We start from the raw sequence: 24,736 nt of genomic DNA, 5'->3' as shown, positions 1-24,736 counted from the left end.
ACCCTAATTTTTAAAAGCAAAATAAAATAATGTATTCATTTCTGAAAAACTATAGGAATTATGTCAGTGAGCCACTTTCATACATCTTCATTGACATTCAGTCATGTGTAATCAGTGTGCCAATCAGTAGGCTACCTCAGATAACATGAACAATATTGTCAATATGAGCTAAGATCATTCTTTGTTAGGAGGACTGACTGGCTGCTGGCTCTTGCTCAACCAGGCTAATATGGGTGAACTGAAAGAGTGGGTTAATGTGCCACCTAGAAGTTTCTGTCAGACTGGCCCACGACGAGAGTAGCCTGTAGAAGAAACTGAATGAACTCTGCTGTCAGACTGGCCCACTGAACCAGTGTAGCCTGTAATAGAAACGGAATTAACTCTGCTCACGCCTCGGCTCGTATAATTTAAGCGCCATAGAACTGCTGCTTTCTCCATGGCTACCTACAAACCATCTCCATGCATGGGCCTATTTCATATTTCAATTACATAAAACATGTTTTTTTTAATCCCATTTCTTGCTAAAATGTAGAGTTTTATTTTGGTACTGTAGGCTACTTTATACCAAACACTGTATTCTATCAATGGACCATGGCTTAGATCTTAATAAATTCAATAACTTTTATCCATCTACTTTCAATGTATATGCCATTCCCAATACAATACACTGAGGATCTTTCTACAAATGCTTGCCAAATAAATTAAGAGTAAAACTTTACTTTCGGACTCCAACTACCAATGAACGTGACAGGGTTGGATAATGATCTGGTTACATCACTGGAACAAGCACATGAAAGCCAATAGACTGTCCTCTTTCCGTTTGCCAAAAGTTTATAGACAGAAAATTGCTCTATGGAAATAACTTTTGAGTTATCATTATGTTATGAGAGAACAGAGACTACTTGTTCAAGCTGTTCAGAATCCTTGTTCAAGTTGTTCAGAATCCTTAGAATAAGTTGTGAGAACATCTCTAGCTGAGGGCCAATTATCTAAATATTCTAGGAGGCTTGTCTTAGCTTGAGGTTTGTAACATCCTAAGATTTTCTTGTCAGTGACTTAATAGTAGAAAAAAGTTTCTTTCTGTGTAATGGAGAAACGTTTTTTGAGGTGGGGTGGGTGAATTTCGGTGTACATTTCCACTTGGGCCGTTTTTATGTGGTGGGCACTATGTGTGGTTGTCATGCTTTGTGGTATACATCAGAGAAACCAGTCTCTTTTGGGAATATATTAAAGTCCACTCGATTGCATTGCTGGCAGGCAGCTAACCCAGCAATAGCTCCCATATGCCTAAACTCTTAGAAGAAAGGTACTATCTATAACCCTAAAGGGTTCTTCAGCTGTCCCCATAGGAAAACCCTTTGATGAACCCCTTTTGGTGTTCTACCTGCAACCAAAAAGGAGTTCTTCAAAGGATTCTCCTATGAGGACAGCCCGAAGAACCCTTTAAGGTTATAGATAGTACCTTTTTTCTAAGAGTGTATAAAAGGATATGGAGACACAATAGAACAGTTTGTTATAGGGTCATAGCGCAGAATCATGTGAATTAAACAAAGACTGTCATTGTTCCATTATGATATCAATGGTTTAACGGAAACCATTTGTCACAAAATGTACACAGACATTTGTTAACTGTACATCCCATATTGGAACTGGACAATGTTGGAGAGTGAAACGCTGATTGTGCATATAGCTGTGTAGCAAGGGTGAGGTAGGTAGGAGTTTACATGACTTAGCAGACAAAGGCTACTGATCTTTGTTTGCACACATGAATAGAGAAAGTTATAATGGATGACAGCTGGGATAATGCAGTTGACATAATCACAGATAGGGTATTGTAGAGGCATTTACCGTACTGGGGCTCCCAGACACATATAGGCCGATGTGCTCCACTTGCTGCTGCGGTCAATGTGGCCATTTCTTTGCAGTGAAACCTCGAATATACCCCAGACAACACAGAAGAACATGGATACGTTTCCCAATTCACTTTGCCCTTCGTGTCTGTGAACAAAATCTTTATGTTGAATACATATCAAAAAGTAAAAGGACAGTGATGTGCATTGTGATGACCTGATGAAGATGTAAGGGTTGAATATATTATCACAATAAACACATTTGAGATATTTAGTAAAATAGAATTCTTATTTGCTGATGAATACTTGGATATCCACCCTGCACAAAGCCATTGGATGTGCCATGTGCATATGTTCTATCCCTTTGCATTGTGAGGACAATGAAAGAATGAGTAGGACAATGTGACACAATTTCACCATAGAGGCAAGGGAACATGCCACACGTCAGTGTTCTCCAGATGCCGACCGTTTCTGAGAAAAGGGTGACCCCTCTGCCACGTCAGTTTATGTAAGACACGGAGAACGGTTCCTCACCCCCAGCCTTGCGGCCTTTTTTGGCGAGTGAAGGTTCCCTCGCAACCTTGTGACATCTCCTCTGTGTCCCCCGATAGTGCAGTGAGGAGAGAGGAGGAGGGCGGTGACCAGGAAGGGGTTTGAGATGAAAACCACCAGTTAACGTTTCTGTTCTTTTAAAGAAATCTGCCATTTCAACATTGTCGGCCTCAACGAGTCTGCTATGGGCAGGGGTTCGGGGGAAATGGGTTGTGTTGCTTGTGGCTTTGTGATAGGGGGCTGTGTGGGGGACACAGATACCACTACAGAGTGATCCAGGGTCTTCCTCTACAGATTACCACACTGGATTTCCTTATCTTGTTGGTGGCAGCATGCAACTGATTCTTCTTGGGAAATTAAGCACAAATGAATAGGCCCATACGTGTCCTTTGGAATTTGCTTTCTCCAGAGGAGACAGGGAATGTCAAACGCAAAATCAAATTGTCTATTGTTGGACAAAGTTTAATGAGGTGAAAAAACCACTCGTGCCGTTTTAGATTTTTTTTAAATGAATGAGATATATCAATTGATTCTACTTATGAAAATTGTCATTGTGACCCCATGGACTGTGAGTTCCTCCATTGTGCCATCTATGAATTTGAGTGTGCATTTCTCCAGCTGCAGCCCTTAGCTTTGTAGCAAACCAAGTGGCTGCCGTTTATTTATTTATTTTTCATTAAGGAGTGGGCCTTTAACGTCAATACGAGCTTGGACAATTCTTGTGTTGGCTGAAAGAGTGTGTAAGATTCTGGCCCAAAATAAACTCTATTGTTCAACTTCATGTCTATGGTTGTCATGTTACTAAGATATGGGAAGTGCACAGGACAGGAAAAAAAAGAATAATGACAAGGTAAGAGAAATTAAGAGGAAGGAAGCGTCTAAACTGTTACAACTGAAGGCTACATTGACATTTTCGCTTCCTCGTTTTGTTAACATAGGCTCAATCTTAAAAGAACAGGACCTTTTCAAAAGACTCAATATGTACGGTACTATCTATAGTTTGTAAAGGGTTCATTTAAATGTTACTCTTTTGTATGCGGCATCTTGATTTAAGTTTATTAAAAAATATATTTTTTCATCCAGTGTAAAATCGCAGTTTTAGCTCAAAAGTAATTACTATGAACATTTGTAAGCAGTTGTGACAAAGGAGGAGATGGGACATTAGTATTAAAGGTCAGTGAGTACACCAAGTTTTCAGGACGTTTTAGTGACCACCCCTACTCCCTTCTACCATGGAGAGACACCACAAGAGGAACAGAGGGGCACTGTGTTGGAATGAGAAACAGACCCCTGACTTATTCGCAATCAGCCGGCCCCTGCAGCGCAGTCACACACACACACACACACACACACACACACACACACACACACACACACACACACACACACACACACACACACACACACACACACACACACACACACACACACACACACACACACACACACACACACACACACACAGGGCCCCCAGTTGCTGAGCTTAACATCTGTTTCTGTGCACATGGAGTTCCCCCCTCACTTACTGTGTCTCTCACTATAAGACTTCCCTGTTTCTCAGAGTTGGGAGTTGATAGAGGAGCCTTTGGACTACATGGGACTCAAGTTACAAGCTGTCATTACAGTTTGTAGGTTGGGTCCAAAGAAATCACATAATTGTAGCACATGGAACATAGGTGGTCATCTAAATATACCCACTCATTGAAATATATCATTGACAATATCATAGTATCATATGTATTTCACAGTATATACTCCCAACAAAAACAGTTAATTATCCAAAGAAGACATATTGATGAATCAACTAATTCATTAATTTGTTAGTTGGCAGGCACATTGATGGAGGTAGATTCCCTTATTGAGTTATTATATAGAACATTCAGGGTGAGGGCACTGTTCCCAAACTGCACCCAGTACACACACAAATACACGCAGAGAAAGAGAGAAACAGTGTTCCTGACTGAAGGAGAGATGAAGGAAAGAAGAGGAAGACAGACAGACAGGGCTGCAGGGGAGGTCACATGGATTACACATGTGTGATGATGTGGGTGAAAGTGAAAAAAAGGGCTGCAGGAGTTTTGGGAAGTAAAAGGGCTCTTCTGTGAATCCTAAGGGAAATATTACTGGGAACTCTGCAACTGTGGTGAGAAAAAGGGCTGAGCAAAGAGAGGAGGGAACAGAGAGAGAGAGAGATAGAGTGTGGGTGGTGGGAGCAAAGAGAAAGAGAGACAGAAAGAGAGAGGTTACTAGTGGTGGAAGAACTCAGAGTCTGGAGCAATACCATAGTATTTATTTTTAGGACTGCTCTGACATAGATAGAGACAGAGAGAAAGAACGAGGGAAAAGAAAGGGGGAGGGAGGGAAAAAGAGAGGGAACGGAGAGCTGTTCCAGATGCCAGAGGAGTCTTATGACTGTATGTTCAGCGTGGCACATTGCTGCCTAGCGCTATGAGAGTCCTCGCCATATAGGGCAAAGCACTAGTCAGTTGGTGCCCGCACTTGACCCAAAACCTGACACCATGCGAGCCAGCGACATTCACAACCCCAGTCATTCATGGGGTGAAGTTCTGAGAAACACTGGGGCCAGTCTTATATGGCAAACTCCAGCTGCCGCGAGTGTCATGAAATTTAACAGCGTGTGTGCTGCTATATGGGCCCGATGAAATATGGCTTGCCAATGGAACTATGCACATAGGGGCTTTGCCGATTCAATTTATTATGAGCCTCTATTCATTATGAAACTCAATTATGGACAATCAAGAAAAAGGAAATATTGTCAGCCGTGAAAACTGAAATGATGGATAGCACTGCACATGATGACAGAAATTGATTGGATATCAATCATTCATATGAATATGTATAAAATGTGTCCAATATCAATAAAATGCAAACAAAGCTGTATGGAATTCCATTTAACAAATTATTCTGAGAGTAAGATTTTTTGTTGTTGTGAAAGTTCACCTGAGTTCTTTCAAGAATGGGAGAGTCAGGGAGCCAATATTCTCATGACCCACTGAACTCCTAGCATGTCACAGCCTGTTTCACACTAAGAGTGAAGAGGAGTCCACCAGATACTCCAGCCTAGCACTGCTGGACACTCTAGCCTTGCAATGTGGGTCCAAATAGTTCCAAATGATGAAAAAAAATTATGCTCTTTAGCATTTCGCCATAGCTTTCCATTTGTTTATTACTACAATAACTTCTTCTACATGGATACAATTTCTATGTTGCAAATGAGGAGTAAGCTCAAATGCCAATTAGGCATTTGAGCTTACTCTTTATGTAACATAAAAACTTGACTTGGCTTACATTACTTAAGCCCTTGGCTCCTATAAGAAGCGTAGGCTCCTGACAAATGTCCTCAATCTCATGTAAAAACTGAATCCATGAAAAAGTTATTCTGAAATGAAGTAATATACAAGTGGAGAAAATATATGTCAAAATGGAACAACGGTGTCCCTTATCTGCCTATATCAAGCCGAGTTAGTTGTGTTAAATAAATCTATATGAAGAATGGGGGGGAAATGAAAAGCTGTAAGTGAAACCGATGTCAGTGTGCTGCTAACACCAGAGGTGAGACTAAGTCATTGTTTTACAAGTCACAAGTAAGTCTCAAGTCTTAGCACTCAAGTCCCAAGTCAAGTCCCAAGTCAAGACAGGCAAGTCCGAGTCAAGTCTCAAGTCAAGACTGCAAAGTATCAAGTCAAGTCTCAAGTCCTAAACTTTGAGTTTCGAGTCCTAAACAAGTCATAATGTGCTCTTCACCAAATGTAATACCATTTCATATTTTTAACAAGAGTAATAGTTAGTATATTACATTTACGCAAATCATGAATGCTTTTGAAAATATATATATATATATATATATATATATTTATTACTTTCCAAATAAATGTTATATTTCCATGGAAATACATGGGTAGCCATGAGAAAGACCCCACCCCCCCAATAGTGATCGACTATCGAGGATCGCTATGGGGGGGCAATCGGGCGATGTAGGCTTGTACACAATTGCCCAACCTTAACACACACACACACACACACACACACACACACACACACACACACACACACACACTCTGTGTGGTTACAGTAGGCTAACTTATGTCAATGGTTTTAGGAACAGCAGTGACAACAAGCAGGATTTAGGCTACCAACTGGATTTAGGCTACCAACAGGATTTAGGCTACCCAGCTCAATCTTGGGTGCAATGATCACGTTTCCGCACTGACTGACTGTGTGGAGGCTCATTGATTTAACGTTATATTAGCCTACATGATACACTAGTAAAGTAATAAAATGTATAGCTGTCGGCTATATTAGCCACGACTTACCGTTCTTTGTGCAGTTTCAAATGTCGAACAAAGTTGGAAATTGTTGCGCCTCTGTAATTTTCTTCACGCAAGTTTTACAAGTTGCAATCCGTTTTTTGTTGATACAGCGTCGTCTTTATATCCGAAAATAATAATTCTGGGTATCATCTTTCCAAGGGCTCCATCTGAATTCACCCGCCGACGTTCCTCTGCACTTCCACGCACAACTTTTTCTCAGCTGGCACAATTTGATTGGCTGCTGTCCGATTCAAACTGTAATCCGTTAAATGAAGAGTTGATGCGCTGCACACTTTTTTTAATAGCATCATTTTAAATATTTGGGCTTGGGGAGGGTATTAAGTCAGGTCGAGTCATAAGGCTCAAGTCCAAGTCAAGTCACGAGTCATTGGTGTTAAAGTCAAAGTCGAGTTGCAAGTCATCATATTTGTGACTCAAGTCTGACTCAAGACCAAGTCATCTGACTTGAGTCCACACCTCTGGCTAACACTATAGCTTCCTCGACTTTCCCTGTCCCCATACCGGACTCGAACTAGTGGTCTTGTGATCGCAAACAAACGTGACCATCCTACTTGACAATGTACCAATCACTTGAGCTATTGAAAATAATTCAATTCAATAGCTATATTGGCAACATTTCAAGCTAGCTGTGAAGTGAGCTTATAGCACGTTTTTATCTCTGTTACATAAGCTCTCTAAGAACATAAACTCTCCTACTTTTGCACTTTTGCACACTCTAGTCCCAATATAGAGCACTACTTTTGTCGAGTGCCCTTAGAGCTCTGGTCAAAAGTAGTTCACAGCAACCACCATCCCCTACAATTATCTTATGACACTCAATGTTGCAGCAGAGGACCCCTGCCCCCATCACACCTGGGTGCTACCCATCTCTCCCCCACTCATGCGCATACCCAAGACCATTTGCCAATCAATACAGCTTTAGTCTTATCCACCGTTCAATTGCTGGCCTGAATGCCCTCTTGCATCCCTGAAAGACCCCCAAGCCAACACAGCAATCAATGAGGAATGCATTGAGAATTAAGGGTAAGTAAGCTGTTTTTAAATGTTCACCCCCCCACTACCTCTGTCTTTTCTCTGTCTCTCCAAACCCTCTGCCCTCTGTTTAGAAGAGGGGGTGATGTCTGAATAATCTGTGGTCTGGTCACTTTATGTAGTCCCCCATCTAGTGATTCATTCAAGATTAGCCTCATAGATTACAAGGATGTCCAAGTCAAATAGCACTTTAAATGCAATTTGATTATCCTGGAAAATCTATTGTCATAGCGATGCTTGTCATGGATCCAAATCCTTGTCATAGATTTCCAATGATGTAAGCGCTTGATATGCAGCACTCGTCCAGGCAGAACTTTTGTTGTTGTTGGTCTAAACGCGACAATCACCTCCACTATAAAATGACTGGCCAGTGTAACGTTTGCACTACTACTGCACAGTAAAGAATCTTTGGACTACCAAGTGCGCATTTGTCCACTATGTGCACTTGGTAGTACAAAACATATGACATATGGATGACATGCTTGATTTATTTAATTGTAACACTGGAGTTAGATGCTGATTTTCTGGCTTAGGAAACATACAGACCGCATAGGTTTTCTTTGTGTCTCACTCTTCTACATTTCCAAAATGAAATCAAAAGTATATGACTAACTAACTGGAGAGGCCCATAACAGCTTAATTCATTCAAAAGGCCCCATTTAGCCTGGTGTTAATGTAATGTAAAATGTAGGCCACTCGTTGCCTACCTGTTCAACAAAATTGTCATATTTTTCTCTCTGTGTGTTCAGTTGCTCTGTGTGACATTGAAGAGTAAGATAGCTGTGAAAAATATGTTTTGTGTCTGTCACAGGAAAGTGATTGAAGTCAAAGTTGTAACAGTACCTTTTTTCAAGTCAGCTAAACCCTACACTATAGGCCTATACTTTCCCTTTATTTCTCCACCCCCTATACTTATGCCTTAGGGCAGTAGTTCTCAACCTGGGGTACTAGTACTAGTACCCCAAGGGGTACCTGGCCTATCCACAGGGGGTACTTGGCAAGACTCATAAGAACATAGGCCGAATGACCAGTTGCACTTTGGGTAGAACAAATTGTGATTGGGGGTTCATTAACTAAAAGAGGTTGTGAATCACTTCCTTTTGAGTATCCATTTGAAATAGTGGTCATTGAATCGTGTCATAGACAATCCTATCCTCTCTCACACTCCGAAAACGCCGGCCGTGATGGGCATGAGCCAGATTCACTGACATTGCCTTTCCTTTCACCAGACTCATACAGCTCCCAGCTAAGCTCAAAAAAACATCCGCAACTTTTCAAAGCCGTTTGCTTAGCGCCCCTCATGCTCTTGTGTGGATGATTGCATCACAATCCAAACAGCAGGATGTGGGAGTTAGAGGCCGAGCTTCCAGTGAATACATGCAATGGAAAAGCAATTGCAGCTGTAGACTCCCCAGGGAATTAGCATTGTATGAGTGTAACTACGGAATAATGCATTTGTACAGGCATATTGTGGGTCAACATTGGGCCCCCGTTTAAAAATAAGCCATTCAAGAGCAAGATGGCTCATAGATACGTGGCTGTGACACATATACAGGAAGTTACTCACAAGAATGTTATTCAGCTGTCTAGGATGGTATTTGACTCATTTTTTTTATTGCCACAATTATTAGCGTACTTAGCTGGGTATATTAAAAGAACCGGTGCTCCCCCTTGTGGCTGAAACATGAAAGCTCAGCTCATTTGGAAAGGATATTGAACAGTAGCCTACTTCGACAAAGATATCACTGAAAAGAGACCGCTATAGGCTCATACAGCTAGTGATCATTTGATTGGTAACCTCTTCGTCCTTAAGCTATTGCACATGAGCTTGGAGAGGAAGTGACATTATCACTGACATTCCACAGATATCAGTAGTCCTTTCGCAACAGAGTAGACAGTAAGGTCTCTAACTTGTATAGCAGGACCCTTATCTTTTTATTGTAATGATGACTAAGCACTTCACACTAGAGAAGAAGTAAATTAGTCAAGGCCCAGAAGAGGGATGAAAATAAAGTCACGTACAATACATAAACAATAAGGCCCGAGGGGTTGTGGTATATGGCCAATATACCAGGCTCAGGGCTGTTCTTAAGCGTGACGAAACGCAGTGCCTGGACACAGCCCTTAGCCGTGGTGTAGTGGTCATATGTGACAAACTGGTTACCAAAGTAATTAGAGCAGTTAAAATAAATGTTTTGTCTTACCTGTGGTATACCACAGCTGTCAACCAATCAGCATTCAGGGCTCAGACCAGCCAGTTTACAATTGTATTTAAGTGTGTTCCATAAGAAACCCTTAACCCAAATAAATAGTCCCCTTCAGCTGTATATAATTCTATGAAGGGCAAAGAGCTAAAGCAAGCCATAAGCATGTGAGTTAAAAGAAATTCCATACATTTTTCAGTTAAGGGTTCTAGATCTCTGAAATCTGTCACTTGTGGTTGTTCCTGGGACAGGAATTGGACAGAGGACATATTGTGTACACAAAATGTCAGACAAATCATTACATTACAGGCTGGTGTATTCAACATTTATTTATCATTTTAAAAACAGTTGAGGACAATCAAAATATAAATACATCTCTCCCACACACAAAATAGGCTGTGCACAGCACCAGACACCACATGCGCTCACACACGCGTGCACTCTTGCACACACACTCCTTCACTCAACCCAGGCCCCTGAATAGGATCTCAAAATGTGCAATCACAACAAATGAACAAAAACATTATTAAACTGCATAATCCAGTCTCCTCAAATAGTCCTCTCAACGACAGGCAGAGCTTCCATCAATCTGGGGTATTCACTAAGAACCAACTGGAAGCAAACAGGCCAAAACGGGGAGGGACCTACCTGAACTTGTCCAATAAGAGATTCTCGTTTCCATTGCCAAACTTTTTGCTTCAGTTTGCACTAATGAATACACCCCTGAACACACATTAAAAAACACATTCACCCTGCCCGGGTCACATATCATATCAAATACTTAATTTGTGATGGGGAAGCAATACACATGTAAAAGAATGGTACATGTTTAGAAATTAAGGCTTGGGATAAACTTAAGGATAAATATGTCCACTTGCCACCAAAGTATGTTTAGGGTAGCTGAGAATGGCAAAATAAAATATCAGGGAACCCATTGATAGACGTACAGTTTGTTAGGACTGGGGATGAATCAAATGAGTTAAAAAAATTCTGTTAGGTCTCTCTTCTGGTCAGTGATTCTGTCTTTCATTCTTTGTATGGATGGGGATGTAAAACAAACAACATGGGAGACACAGTAGTCAAAGTTCCTTTCCATATTGAGGGAGATTTTTCAGATTCTTAGCGTTTTTTTCCATGTTAGGAAGCATGAGTCAGTTTGTAGTCATTTCCCCTTTCCAGATCGGCCCCTCTGGAGACTGATGAACAGGCTGGTTTGCTCGTGTCAAACACTCCACTAAGATGCTTTGCCCAGTTCAATCTTCTTCTGGATGGCTTTTGCAGAGTGGTATATCAATGAATCAATGAGTCCAGCAACTGGGAAAAATATACAGTATATAAAATGACATATCTCTGACACACATACAATAGAACCAGTCCATATAGTTAATTCCAACAAATGAATAACATCTACCTCTAATACTGCATGGTACCTCCAAACTGAGAAAGCCATCACTAATTATAAACAAGATTAAATTATATTGAAGATGTAGTGAGTGAAAAATGTGTTTGCTATGTGTACTGCATTTGTAAAATGGGAAAGTCAAAACATGTGTACGCTATCCCAGTGAAAATAATAAAAAACATTGAAAAATGAAATAAGCAACATCTTTAGCAAACCCATTACACCCTTTTGTTTGTCTGAATGCAGAGGTGCCCACCTGTAAATACACCCCCTATGATGGCACACACTCCTGTGAGAAAATGAGTGAATGATCTGAAAAAAGAGCAAACATGTTAGATGTAACACACATCTTACTATTTATATAGACTACACAATGACAATGCTACAGTTGAAGTCGGAAGTTTACATACACTTATGCTGGAGTCATTAAAACTCATTTTTCAACCACTCCACCAATTTCTCGTTATTAAACTATAGTTTTGGCAAGTCGGTTAGGACATCTACTTTGTGAACAACACAAGTAATTTTACCAACAATTGTTTACAGACAGATCATTTCACTTATCATTCACTGTATCACAATTCCAGTGGGTCAGAAGTTTACATACACTAAGTTGACTGTGCCTTTAAACAGCTTGGAAAATTCCAGAAAATGACGTCATGGCTTTAGAAGCTTCTGAAAGGCTAATAGACATAATTTGACATCAAATTGTAGACCTCCACAAGTCTGGTTCATCCTTGGGAGCAATTTCCAAACACCTGAAGGTACCACATTCATTTGTACAAACAATAGTTTGCAAGTATAAACACCATGGGACCACGCAGCCGTCATACCGCTCAGGAAAGGAGACACGTTCTGTCTCCTAGAGATGAATGTACTTTGGTGTGAAAAGTGCAAATCAATCCCAGAACAGCAGCAAAGGACCTTGTGAAGATGCTGGAGGAAACAGGTGCAAAAGAATATATATCCACAGTAAAATGAATCCTATATCGACATAACTTGAAAGGCCGCTCAGCAAGGAAGAAGCCACTGCTCCAAAACCGCCATAAAAAAGCCAGACTACGGTTTGCAACTGCACATGGGGACAAAGATCTTACTTTTTGGAGAAATGTCCTCTGGTCTGATGAAACAAAAATAGAACTGTTTGGCCATAATGACCATTGTTATGTTTGGAGGAGAAAGGGGGATGCTTGCAAGCCGAAGAACACCATCCCAACCGTGAAGCACAGGGGTGGCAGCATCATGTTGTGGGGGTGCTTTGCTGCAGGAGGGCCTGGTGCACTTCACAAAACAGATGGCATCATGAGGAGGAAAATTATGTGGATATATTGAAGCAACATCAGTCAGGAAGTTAAAGCTTGGTCACAAATGGGTCTTCCAAATGGACAATGACCCCAAGCATACTTCCAAAGTTGTGGCAAAATGGCTTAAGTACAACAAAGTCAAGGTATTGGAGTGGCCATCACAAAGCCCTGACCTCAAGCCTATAGAAAATGTGTGGGCAGAACTGGAAAAGCGTGTGCGAGCAAGGAGGCCTACAAACCTGATTCAGTTACACCAGCTTTGTCAGGAGGAATGGGCCAAAATTCACCCAACTTATTGTGGGAAGCTTGTTTGACCCGAAATGTTTGACCCAAGTTAAACAGTTTAAAGGCAATGCTACCAAATACTAATTGAATGCATGTAAACTTATGACCCACTGGGAATGTGTTGAAAGAAATAAAAGCTGAAATAAATCATTCTCTCTACTATTATTCTGACATTTCACATTCTTAAAATAAAGTGGTGATCCTAACTGACCTAAGACAGGGATTTTTTTTACGAGGATTAAATGTCAGGAATTGTGAAAAACTGAGTTTAAATGTATTTGGCTAAGGTGTATGTAAACTTCCGACTTCAACTGTATATGGATTTTCAATTTTGTTTGAAGCTACCTACCGCTGTTTCTCTGTGAATTTCACCATCATAGGGGAGAGTTCATATAATACAAACACCCCAGGTAGGCCCTGGTCGCCGATCAGCCCATTGGCTACTTTCTCATGTCGGGTCACAGAGAATTGGTTTGTTTTAACCACCTGTAAGACATAAGCAATACAAAAGAGGTCCCTGTTTGTCCATGACGCCTAAGTACCTTTCTTAGCATGCATAAACAGTCATGCACAGGGAAATATACAAAAATTAATAATGAATTCACTTCATTTAAATGTGATATAGCTATAAAATAAATTAACTCCATCAAATAGCTACAATTTGTAGGTACGGTCAATAACTACCCACCCGAGTTCATTTCACAGCTGTCATGTCTAATGTTTACTCACCTCTCCATCCCATTTCACGTAGATGGTTGGGACAATCTTCACAAAGTACTGATACATCATGGATGCTGGAATAAAACAATTGATTGTTTTGTAATGTGTAGCGGCAGAGCCCATGTAGTCTGCAGAAATGCAACATTTCACTCAGCATGAACGCAGGGTGGCGCTATAGATTGACATCACATAATTAGCAGGCTACACACCGATGGGCATTCTGAGTCTTTTTGGTGAGCAGGATCTTTTAGCTCTGTTCACCTAAAAGAGCCATTCACTTGGCTCACAAACAACTCTTCATTCAGTGCTTAAACATTTATGAAAAGAAAAATAGCATATTTCTAATGTAAAGCCTAAAACGTTGCCTACCATTATCTCAGATCGTGAAATGTGAGTTCAAATACATTTTTTACATGACGAAATTACATTCACATCAACGGGGCTGTTGTGGAGCGAAGTCAAGAACTTCAAGTTCCTTGGTGTCCACATCACCACCAAACTACCATGGTCCAAATACACCAAGACAGTCATGAAGAGGGCACGACAATGCCTTTCCCCCCTCAGGAGACCAGATGCTCAACAATTTCTACAGCTGCACCATCGAGAGCATCCTGATCGGTTGCATCACCGGCTGGTGTGGCAACTGCTCGGCATACGACCGCAAGGCTGCTACAGAGGGTAGTGTGTACACCCCAGTACATCACTGGGGCCAAGCTTCCTGCCATCCAGGACCTCTATACTAGGAAGTGTCAGAGGAAGGCCCCAAAAATGGTCAAAGACTCCAGTAACTCAAGTCATAGACTGTTCTCTCTGCTGGTGACTGTTCTCTCTGCTACCGCACAGCAAGCGGTACCGGAGCACCAAGTCTAGGTCCAAAAGGCTCATTAACAGATCATCTTGATCTGTAGGACAATAAGACTGCTGAACAATTAATCAAATGGCCACCCGGACTATTTGCATTGACCCCCTTTGTTTTTACACTGCTGCTGCTCGCTGTTTTAGCTATGCAGTCACTTTGCCCCTACCTACATGTACAAATTACCTTGACTAACCTGTACCCACACACTGACTCTGTACTGGGACCCCCTGTATATAGCCTCGTTATTGTTATTGAGTTACTTTTTTTAAACTTTAGTTTATTTAGTAAATATATTCTGAAAACTGCATTGTTGGTTAGGGCTTGTAAGTAAGCATTTCACTGTAAGGTCTACTGTTGTATTCAGCGCATGTGACAATTACATGTTGATTTAATAAAACACACATTACAAAAAAATGAGTCAAGAATTACCATCTTCAGAGAATGTTAGTATAACTTATCTACAGATAATCGATGTCTGGGGCTCAAATTTGCAGTATATCCTTTCACAGACGCGATTCGGTTCCCGACGTTCACAAAAAGGATAATTTCAAAAGGACCATCAAGTGACGGGAAGTTCTGATTTTTACTGACTCGGATCTTTTCAACTCGTCCAGTCAGGAGAACGAATCTTTTGACTAATTTCGTTCATTTGAGTCAGCAATGCCCAGAGCACCGTGGACCCCTACCGTCGAACACATCCCCCCCGAAATAGTAATGATTCTACAAGCCTCTCGTTCATCATAAGGGGTTTATTGGAGCTGTCATTTGTGACACTTGTAGAAGCGTGCTTTAAACAAATGTACATTTGTTGAATGCTAAGCTTACAAATACGACTATTTATTGGTACATTTGAAACGGTGATCTAGTTTGGCCGCAAAAGGACTAGATCGTGAACGACTCTTGGCGGAATGCATTGCTTGACTGCCGTGAGTGTGATACGCACAATTCATTCGCGAAATGCAGCAACACAAACGATTCGTTCTCGAGTTTGTTGAGCAGAGTGTGTATGTTATGGTTCTTCAAAGCTGTGTCCATCATAACATTCAATAGTCAATTAATTGCATTCATTTTTGCACCATGCTATCAACTATCTATTCCAGGTTGCAGTTGTAAATGAGAACTTGTTCTCAACTAGCCTACCTGGTTAAATATAGGTGAAATAAATAAAAACAAATATCTGTTCTCTATGCTGCCTGATCTATTTTGCCTGCGCACATATGACAGAGTTGTTGGTCGGAACGCGTTTTAATCCTGCTGTAGAATTCATTGCAGCTAGCAGGTCAAAGGAACGACTAAAACGAACGACTCACTCAGAAAAATGAATCGTTCACGAACTGATCTTTGTCTCTACTACGTTGGTTTCGCAATCCTCTCAAGTAATGGCCGCCTGTTAGTACAGCATTTCAAGCTACCTAGTCTTATCGACAAGGGTTGTCTTCTCTAGTGACCGATAACTCACATTACGCAATAAACCAAGGTAAGTGTTGCTTAGAGCGAATAATAGTGATGATAGAAACAAATATATAGTCGGGCGTTAACCATCTTTTCAAATGTCTTCAAGGCCTGACCTAGGTGACATGCAAACCAGTTAGCCAGCCAAAACGCAGCTAGCTAGAAGCTGGGTAAACAGAAGCACGAGATAAAGGGTGGACAACGTTCGTGACATTAGCTAACGTTAGCTACATATCAATCTGTTTTCGGTGGCAAATGTCTGTCTTGTGCAAATAACGTTGACAGTTTAGCTAGCTGCTAACTCCGCTAGCTTAACTTGCCGTTTAAGCTTAGCCACTGGTGTAGTGTTATGACGTGGCAAGCTAGCTACAAACGCCTAGCTAGCGCAACTGATTCATGAACCTGCCATGTATTTTGATGGTTGTGCTCTCTTTCAATACAGATGCCAGTGGCAGTAGGACCGTATGGCCAGCAACAGCCAGCCTGCGTTGACAGAATTAAAATGGGATTCATGATGGGCTTCGCTGTTGGGATGGCAGCTGGTGCTATGTTTGGAACCTTTTCCTGTCTAAGGTTAGTTAAGTTAACCCAACGTCTAACTATTTACCTATTACAAGTAAGCCTACACTGAAATGCAATACACTTTGTAAGAATGCCATAGTCTGTGCTTGGGCATCACAGATTTCTTTACATGTTTTTGTTGCAGCCATCCACACTGCATATTGTGGTTTGTTCAATAGAACTCGATTGTTTTTTTCATATGCTGTATTTTTTCTTCCCTCAGGGTTGGCATGAGAGGCAGAGAGCTGATGGGAGGAGTTGGGAAGACGATGATGCAGAGTGGAGGCACATTTGGTACATTTATGTCCATTGGGATGGGCATCCGCTGCTGAGACCACCTACCATACTTACAATTACATAGTGGGACTTTTGTCATAACTCATTCCCATGTCACACTTTGTCCCAGAACTATGGAGAAATTATGTCAATAAATGCTGTGATTTCAATTGCTGGTAGTAGGCCAAATGTTTGGTGTGGGGCTTTTGATAAATGGGATGACTAACCTTGAGGTGCTGCAACATCGGTGCCATCCAAAGGATTGACGATACCAGGGTAGTCTCTCCCGAAGGATAGATGCTTGATAAAGTGAGTCATGTTGATCTGTAGGACAACACAAATAAGTGCTGACGTGTATGGAGAACATTGCCTGGGCAAGACAAGATTTGTCAAATGTACTTACGTTGTCTAGTCCAAAACTCTGCAGATCATGAACTGAAAATAAATTGAGACAAGATGTTATTAATGCTGTGATCTGATAGCATCATCAGTTATGTTCTGTTTAGAGTATGAGGGCTTACTAATCAATCTACGACTCTCCCATTACAATTTATAATTGTTGTGATCTAGATTACTGCTTGTACCACCTCAAATAAAGATCAAACCAACAATCACACACTGGTTATTCAAAAGGACTGTTTTAAACCACAAGTTAGAAGCAGCTTTGGTTGTCTTCGCTAGGCTTTAATTAAATAACAGGGTCAATTCTGACTGACAACCTCTTCATAAACAAAGTTTGATATTTGACTGGACAATTTAGAAAGGAGGGATGTGGCCTGAGTGCCAGTCTGTTTGTGCTCTTATGCCAGCTCATTGTCATGACAAGGACAGCAAGGGAGTAGCCAAGAGCACAAACAGATCTGGGACCAGGGTAGGGGGGGACGTTTACTACAAAAATAAAAGCTACAAAAAGATGGACTTACTTTCCACAGCATGCACTGCAGAAAGAAGAGAGAAGAGTCACTATATGACGCATGTTGGGCTACATAGAAAAAGCCACAGTCCTAAGAGGCTGGCCAAAGGCAATACACCTCTGAAGGCGGTTCATCACATCTGGTATTTCATATATGGCCAAATTCTTATCAAAAAGGGATTCTTGTCTCTTATTTCTGCCTTTAAGCAGACATGGACAGTACTACTAGTCTAGCAAATAAAATCAGCATTGAGCTGGTGAATCCGTCTGCTCTATGCTTTCTGTACATGGTGTTGATGACAAAAGACACCGTTCAATGCCTCCAAGCAAGTTGAGAGTATAGTCCTTTGGGCCTACAACTTCATCTGGTTATGTGCCATGCTACTCTATCAGCAATTGTTGAGAAATTAGTTATTAGGGTAAATGAAATTACAACAGTGCCTCAATGACAAATATGTCTATTGTCACACAGTTACATCAGTGAATTTTTATAGTAACGACTTCTGTTCTTATGCCCGCTTCCACAGTTGGAGTGCAATTCAGACTTCTGTCAAGCCAAGTAACATTATTTAATTTGTAAAATCCATTGCAATAAATGTTTTGCAATCAGTTTGCCAAACAAATTAATACATTTCACATTCATATTTATCCAGAGTGTAAGTGTCAATGCCAAATAACTTGATTACTATGTTAGGGTTATTAGTAGGCAACAATGATAAAGCAAGTGAGTCAATTATCCATTTACAGTCAAAAAGTTACGTTTATATGTAGAAAAAAAGAGCTACTTAGTTTGACACATTTTCACCACTGCCATAAAGATCAGATGTTTTCATGAGATAAAACAATGATTTACTTAGATTGCAACGGATCCTATTAGGAAAGAAGGGAAGAAGTCTAGCATAAGACAACGAAAGGAACGATGAAAAAGAAAAACATGCACCATTTACAAAAGGATTTACGAGTGTTTAACTGGAAAGAATAGTTATGGATGCACTAGAAATGCCTTTACTGGCATAGTGACTTGCAAGTGAACTTACCGGTTAACATGGGTCTTTCCTTGCTATCCTCCGAGAATGTGCTAGGGGCAAACTACACTACAAAAGGGTCTGTACTTGGTCTGAGACAGACTGTTTTAATAAATCACAAGGTGTTTCTGGTAGCAAGGAGGCAATTTTCGATTTCCAACCCAAATCAGTCTGCTACATGTGTCTTTATGCAATTCAGAGGATTGACTTTCTGCCATGGGTATTGATGGAAAACAGAATTCTTATTTTCCTTGGATAATTGATATCAGACCAGGGGACCAACCCATTTCGACCAGGGTTACGTTTACATAGGCAGCCCAATTCAGATCAGTGTGAATGCACAAATCTGATATGGGGCACATGTAAAATTTGTAGACTGTCAGAAAAATATATTAGATATAGAAAGAAAATCAGATTTGGGTTGTCCACACTTAGGACAGTAAAATGCAGGTCTTACCATGAACATGGGACTGCTGGAAACTCTTTCCAGGGGCAAAGTGGAAATTTCCTGCCACCTAACAAAAAAACAGACAAAGTAAAGAGTTTAAAAGAAAGTCAGACAATGAACGTAATATTTGCAGATTGAAAATGTATATAAATACATTAAAGCACCACACAAAATATAACTCCCAGTTACAGTACACTTCCATCCCGATTTCTTTTAAAATAACCACACAGAATTATGCTCCCAAAAAGTGATGATTCATTTCAAATCATATGTTGTTTCCAACCTGACCATTTGAAGACCAGGCAATGGTTTAAACATTGTCAACCATTAATAAAACATCCCTTTTTGGAGTGTAAATCAGAGTGCGAGTACTGACTATTCTTTTGATTATGAACTTAGCCAAATCATCCATTTAAGACTAGTTACCTTGTTGACCTCCAGAAAGCCGTAGATTTGGCAGCCCTCGTTTTTCTGCTCTTGCATCTTCTGGCTGAAGCCCTCCCTCTTGCACTGCTCGATGGTGTCGGGGTTTTTGAAGGCCCAACCCCGCCTGCGATAGGCTTCTCGTACATCATCGCAGGTGTTACAGCACCTACAGAAAAGCACCGGAAATATGTAAATGTCACACTCAAATTCTGGACAATAGATAAGCTCATTCATTCATGGCCTATGGTCTGAAAAATATCTAAGGTCTTAAAAAGGTGGTGGGCAGTCATATTTTCAAACGAAACCTCAAATACATTGTAGCAAGTCCAATTTCACAGTCAATGGATTTTAGTTATGAAATTGACAGAGAAACCCCCTTTTCTGTCATGGGAAGATGGTGTAGTAGATGCACTGTATGTTCTGTAATGCCTTGGAAGGCATTCCAGTCTTGGAAACTCACTTCAAATCTTCCATCTCTGCTCCGTAGCAGCTTTCACAGCGCTCAGGATCTAGCTTACTGGGGTCAAAAATGTCACCTTCCTCTTGTCCCAAATCTACATGAGATGACAAAACAAATTCCATGACCCAGTGAAAAACATGAACTATTTAATACGGCTTATATTTTCCCATGAGGGAAAACCGCACTGCTCTCCATGGTGTAGAATGCTCTTCAAGAAATATAATGACATTGCAAACAAGCTAATTAACAAGATGGTTACCGTGCTTCTCTGCCTCTGTAGTGACAGGATTGCTCTCCTTGTCGAGCCTTTGCTTGAACAGGTTGTGTTCCACATCCAACTGCTGCTCTCCAGCAACGTCCATGGCATCAATGCTTAGATCTGAAGGACAAGATGGTGTTACAAATGTCATATTCTTCAACTGTGCAATTACCCTATAGCTTTATGTACATTCCTAAAGAGATTACAGAAGATTTTAAGTTGAAGTAGGCCTAACCATACACATTCAGTTAAAATGTCATATTTTGTTCCTTGTTCATGTGACATTTTGTTCAACGGTTTATAATATCACATAAACAAGCATATATAGGGGTTAATTGTGCACATGTACGTTAATGTGATGATGTATGCTAGGTCTGAACACAAGTATTTTTCTAAAGTTACTTACAGGCACATGGCATGTTAGGAAATATCACATCAATGTTGATTTTCAGTTTGTCTCCTCGTGATGTGTCCACAAACAATTCAGGATGGACCTGGGTTGGCAGAACGATATGAATTTTTGCAAGTCACAAAGCAGTGTACTTAAAGTGTGGACCGGGCCCCATAGCTGGAGTTTCAAAGAATTGTGGGTAAAAGTTATGACAGATGGCTTAATAAGAAAAACATAACATTTGTGATATTGTAATCATCCTCAAATAGGCCAGTCATTGTATTTTAGCACTATACCCACCATTGAAATGTTTATTATTCCCAGTTGCCCAGGTGGCAATGGAGTGGAAATTAACTTTGTCTGATTAATCAGTCTATAATACACAATTAATTGTTATATACAGCCTGAAACATTGTAGTGCAAAATCATGTAAATGTTCCTTACAATCCAGAATGTTGAATATATATATATATATATTTTTTATGTACTCTGACGGTTGTCTGTGCGGCTTGTCCTGCAGCCGCCCTACATTTTTTACAACATATCCACATGAAAGTATTGTTTACACTACTTTTTAGAGAGCTGGTAGGTATATGGTTCTGTAGGCTTGTATTTCCGGTGTGTATTTTCAATCTACTGACACAACCGATGCAAACACTACCGAATTACGTTCCCTCACATTTAGCCAGCAGTGGCAAACCTACCAGCTCTTTAAAAAGTTGGGTAAGCAATACTTTCCTTACTCTACCGGTAAAAGTATTCCTTTTTAAAATTATAAGCTAGAGAATTTCAGTGCGACCCTCTCACATACTCTCTATCCCTCTCTTTTACCCTCTATCTATCCCTCTGCTATACCTCCCATCTTCCCCCTCTCTCACTTTAATCTAATACTAACTGGAAAAGCAATACTTTCCTTACTCACAGACAACCGGTAAAGTTTAAATGTAATTTTATTCAACATTCTGGCTTGTAAGGAACATTTAAACGATTTTGCACTCCAATGTTTCAGGCTGTATATACCAATTAATCGTGCATTACAGCCTGATTAATCAGACCAGAATTTTACTTTACATTTAATTACACATTTTTTGAAATTGCAAAGGGCTTGGCTGAAAAAGTTTGAATACCACTTGTCTGTCTTAAGAGTTTACAAACTACAATAAGTGTGACATGCAAAGCTTGAACCTAAACAGAGTAGCTAGCTAGATGTTTAGTTCCCTGTTCTCCTAGCCGACTAAACTCAACGATTTACAATGGAGTAGAGCGGCGACTAGTGTAAATGCAGGCTATTCTTAGTGTGCTGAAATATAATGCTTTTGATAAAAACGTTATTTTATGCGATGTCGGAACTCCAGCCCGCTCTCACAAGTCGCCGCTCAACTCCATTGTTCTCCTAGTTGCCTGTTCTCCAGTAGAGAATCGTTCAGTGTGGTCCACACAGAGCTAGCCTCTTTTTTGAATTATTATTTTACCCCCTTTGTATTTTCCTGATGTTGAAATCAGGTTCATTTTCAGTTCTGAATTAAAGTTGAAAATAAGTAATTTATAGACGTTTATGTTTGGGCCAAATCAAGTCTGGACCAGACCGGACAAAGTCTGAACCATACATAGACGTCTATGATTGGTTCAGATTTGGTGCGGACCGTACCAAAAAACTGTCATTGGACGTTGAAATCAAGGCCTGTCTGGGCTGCACCAAATTTGAACCGTCCATGTTTTAGGCCCACCGTTTGTAAAACAGGCCATTGCAGCAGGCTGGCACAGTGTTGCCAACTAATTTTCAGGGTAAGTTGTTAGCGAAAGACGTGCGTCCTCCGAAACAACCCAACCAAGCAGCACTGTTTCTTGACACAATGCCCGCTTAACCCGGAGCCAGCCGCACCAATGTGTCGGAGGAAGCGCCGTACAACTGGCGACCGTGTCAGTGTGCATTGCACCCGGTCCGCCACAGGAGTCGCTAGTGCGCAATGGGACAGGAACATCCCTGCTGGCCAAACCCTCCCCTAACCCGGATGACGCTGTGCGCCGCCCCATGGTTCTCCTGGTCGTGGTCCGGCTGTGACAGAGCCTGAACTCGAACCAGGTTCTCTAGTGGCACAGCTAGCACTGCGATGCAGTGCCTTAGACCACTGCGCCACTCGGGAGGCCCCAGAGCTAGCTTCTTAACCACATACCTAGCTGGCATACCTACACTAGCGTACCTGACTATTTTCAGAAAAAAGATCACATGAACCCACCTCCTTAGTGAGATAATACTGCAACTCTGAGAAGAACAGGATCAACATGATGAGACCACTTATGATGGTGACTGTAAAAGGGGGAAAGACAAAAATGCATGTCAGAATATCACCAAATCCCATTGATTTTTAGCAAACTATTGTAGCTAGTCATCCGTTCCCCCCAGATGTAGAAACACTTAAAATAAGGTCTATGTTTTGTGTAGGTTTACCCCGGCGTGACGTTTTGATAACCATGTAAATCTCTCTCCGACAAGGTGACTTTTATCAAGATATTCGGCTCTATTTTCTCTCAGATTGGAAAATGCTAATTAGTATCAAAACAAATCCCTGCAAGCTCCTGCACATCATCATTAGCTTGCACATTTGCTAAGAGGTAAATATAAAGAAATATAGCCAATGTATTAATTACTACATTTAGCTAACATTAGATGGTAAAAATCTCTGGATTAACTGTTGTCTGAATTCGGCAGTCTCCTCCAGATCACCATGTCATTTGTAGTTCTTTATGAAAGCCACATTAGCAGCTAATTTGTGTTTCATTTGTTGGGGGTAAATACAGGCAAATAAATTGATAAATTACCTTGTCTGAGAGAGTTACACATTATCAAAATGTCACGCAAAGATAAACCTACACGAAACACAGACCTTATTAAATGGTTCTAGAATCCCCTATGGTAAAAATGAATGGTGGAAAAACGATTGTAACCATTTCCCTGTTTGACCGCTAGGTTTTATGGGTATTACACTCATACTGTGGTACTCTATAGTCCAAGGACCTTACATGTTCTGTTTAGAGGCGAATTGGCTCTGGCAGACAAAACAGCCAATACTACCATACAGACATGAATCGATTCTCAATTACGGTGCGGTTCTAGAAATCTATAAACCTCTCACATCAAAATAATTTCACAAATGCTAAATATACACTTACTGTACGCTGTTTTAACAGTTGCAGCTGACAGTATTGTTCAGTGACAACACGTTTGTGGCGTCTTCTTCCGTTTACACACAGGTCTTCGGAGACTTAGCTAGCTAATTAGTACGCCTGTCTTCCGTCTGTTTTCCGTAAACAAGCGCTTTAACATGGAAATATGGCTGTGTGGGAACCCTAACTCTATAAAAGGTGTAGTAATGTAATATTATTTCTCGGTGATATGAAAGGTACGTTCCTTTTGTTTCCAAAAACCGTAACGCAAGCGATGCGTTTTAACGTTCAGAACGAGCGTCGGGGCTCTTAACAAAAGTTCGCCGACCAGAAGATATCGTCAATAGAGGCGCTCATGGTAGTTAGCGTCTATGAATGGGTTATGCTACTGCTAGCAATTGGGGATAGTATGTGTTATGCTTGTAACTACAACTCTTCACAAAAACTCACCCGTAGCTCCACCGCATGTTTTAATTCGGAAATCCTCAAGAGTTTTCGGATATGCATCAAATTGTTTCAGTTTATTTAGTGTGTCCATCTTCTTTCATACCATCGGCTGAAAGAATTCCTGACACATCAGTCCTCGACATTCACTTCCGGTACACAAGGCATTCATGCGTAAGGAACCAATCAGCGTTGACCGCATAACGGTCAGTATATGAATTTACTTGACTACAATTTGAGAGTTTTGTATAAACTAGCAGAATTAAAGGCGCTATATGGTCAACCTGATGTCTACATTGGCCATGCAGTATTTACAGCAGAAGGCAGGGCATTCATACTTCTTGCTCTTTGCAGAG

The 24,736-nt window shown here is 40.8% G+C and overlaps 2 protein-coding genes across 2 annotated transcripts; one reads left to right on the top strand and one right to left on the bottom strand.

Moving 5' to 3' along the window:
* Window positions 1-10,288: 10,288 nt before the first annotated feature.
* ergic3 (ERGIC and golgi 3) lies at window positions 10,289-24,591 on the bottom strand. Its single transcript, XM_029776431.1, has 14 exons — window positions 24,387-24,591; window positions 23,009-23,079; window positions 20,787-20,874; window positions 20,381-20,500; window positions 20,122-20,215; window positions 19,662-19,827; window positions 19,245-19,302; window positions 17,773-17,787; window positions 17,253-17,284; window positions 17,077-17,173; window positions 13,711-13,775; window positions 13,331-13,467; window positions 11,649-11,704; window positions 10,289-11,304 (listed from the first exon to the last, which is right to left on the bottom strand). The coding sequence occupies exons 1-14, from the start codon at window positions 24,472-24,474 to the stop codon at window positions 11,225-11,227; spliced, it is 1,167 nt and encodes a 388-aa protein (XP_029632291.1). The 5' UTR covers window positions 24,475-24,591; the 3' UTR covers window positions 10,289-11,224.
* Window positions 15,882-17,465, top strand: romo1 (reactive oxygen species modulator 1). The gene is made up of 3 exons (XM_029776430.1): window positions 15,882-16,037; window positions 16,455-16,585; window positions 16,797-17,465. Exons 2-3 carry the CDS (start codon window positions 16,455-16,457, stop codon window positions 16,903-16,905), a joined length of 240 nt encoding a protein of 79 aa, XP_029632290.1. The 5' UTR covers window positions 15,882-16,037; the 3' UTR covers window positions 16,906-17,465.
* Window positions 24,592-24,736: the final 145 nt, after the last annotated feature.

The sequence above is a fragment of the Salmo trutta genome, chromosome 14, assembly GCF_901001165.1.
Source record: "Salmo trutta chromosome 14, fSalTru1.1, whole genome shotgun sequence".
NCBI classification, from domain to species: domain Eukaryota; kingdom Metazoa; phylum Chordata; class Actinopteri; order Salmoniformes; family Salmonidae; genus Salmo; species Salmo trutta.
This window is presented reverse-complemented; position numbering and strand designations above follow the sequence as displayed.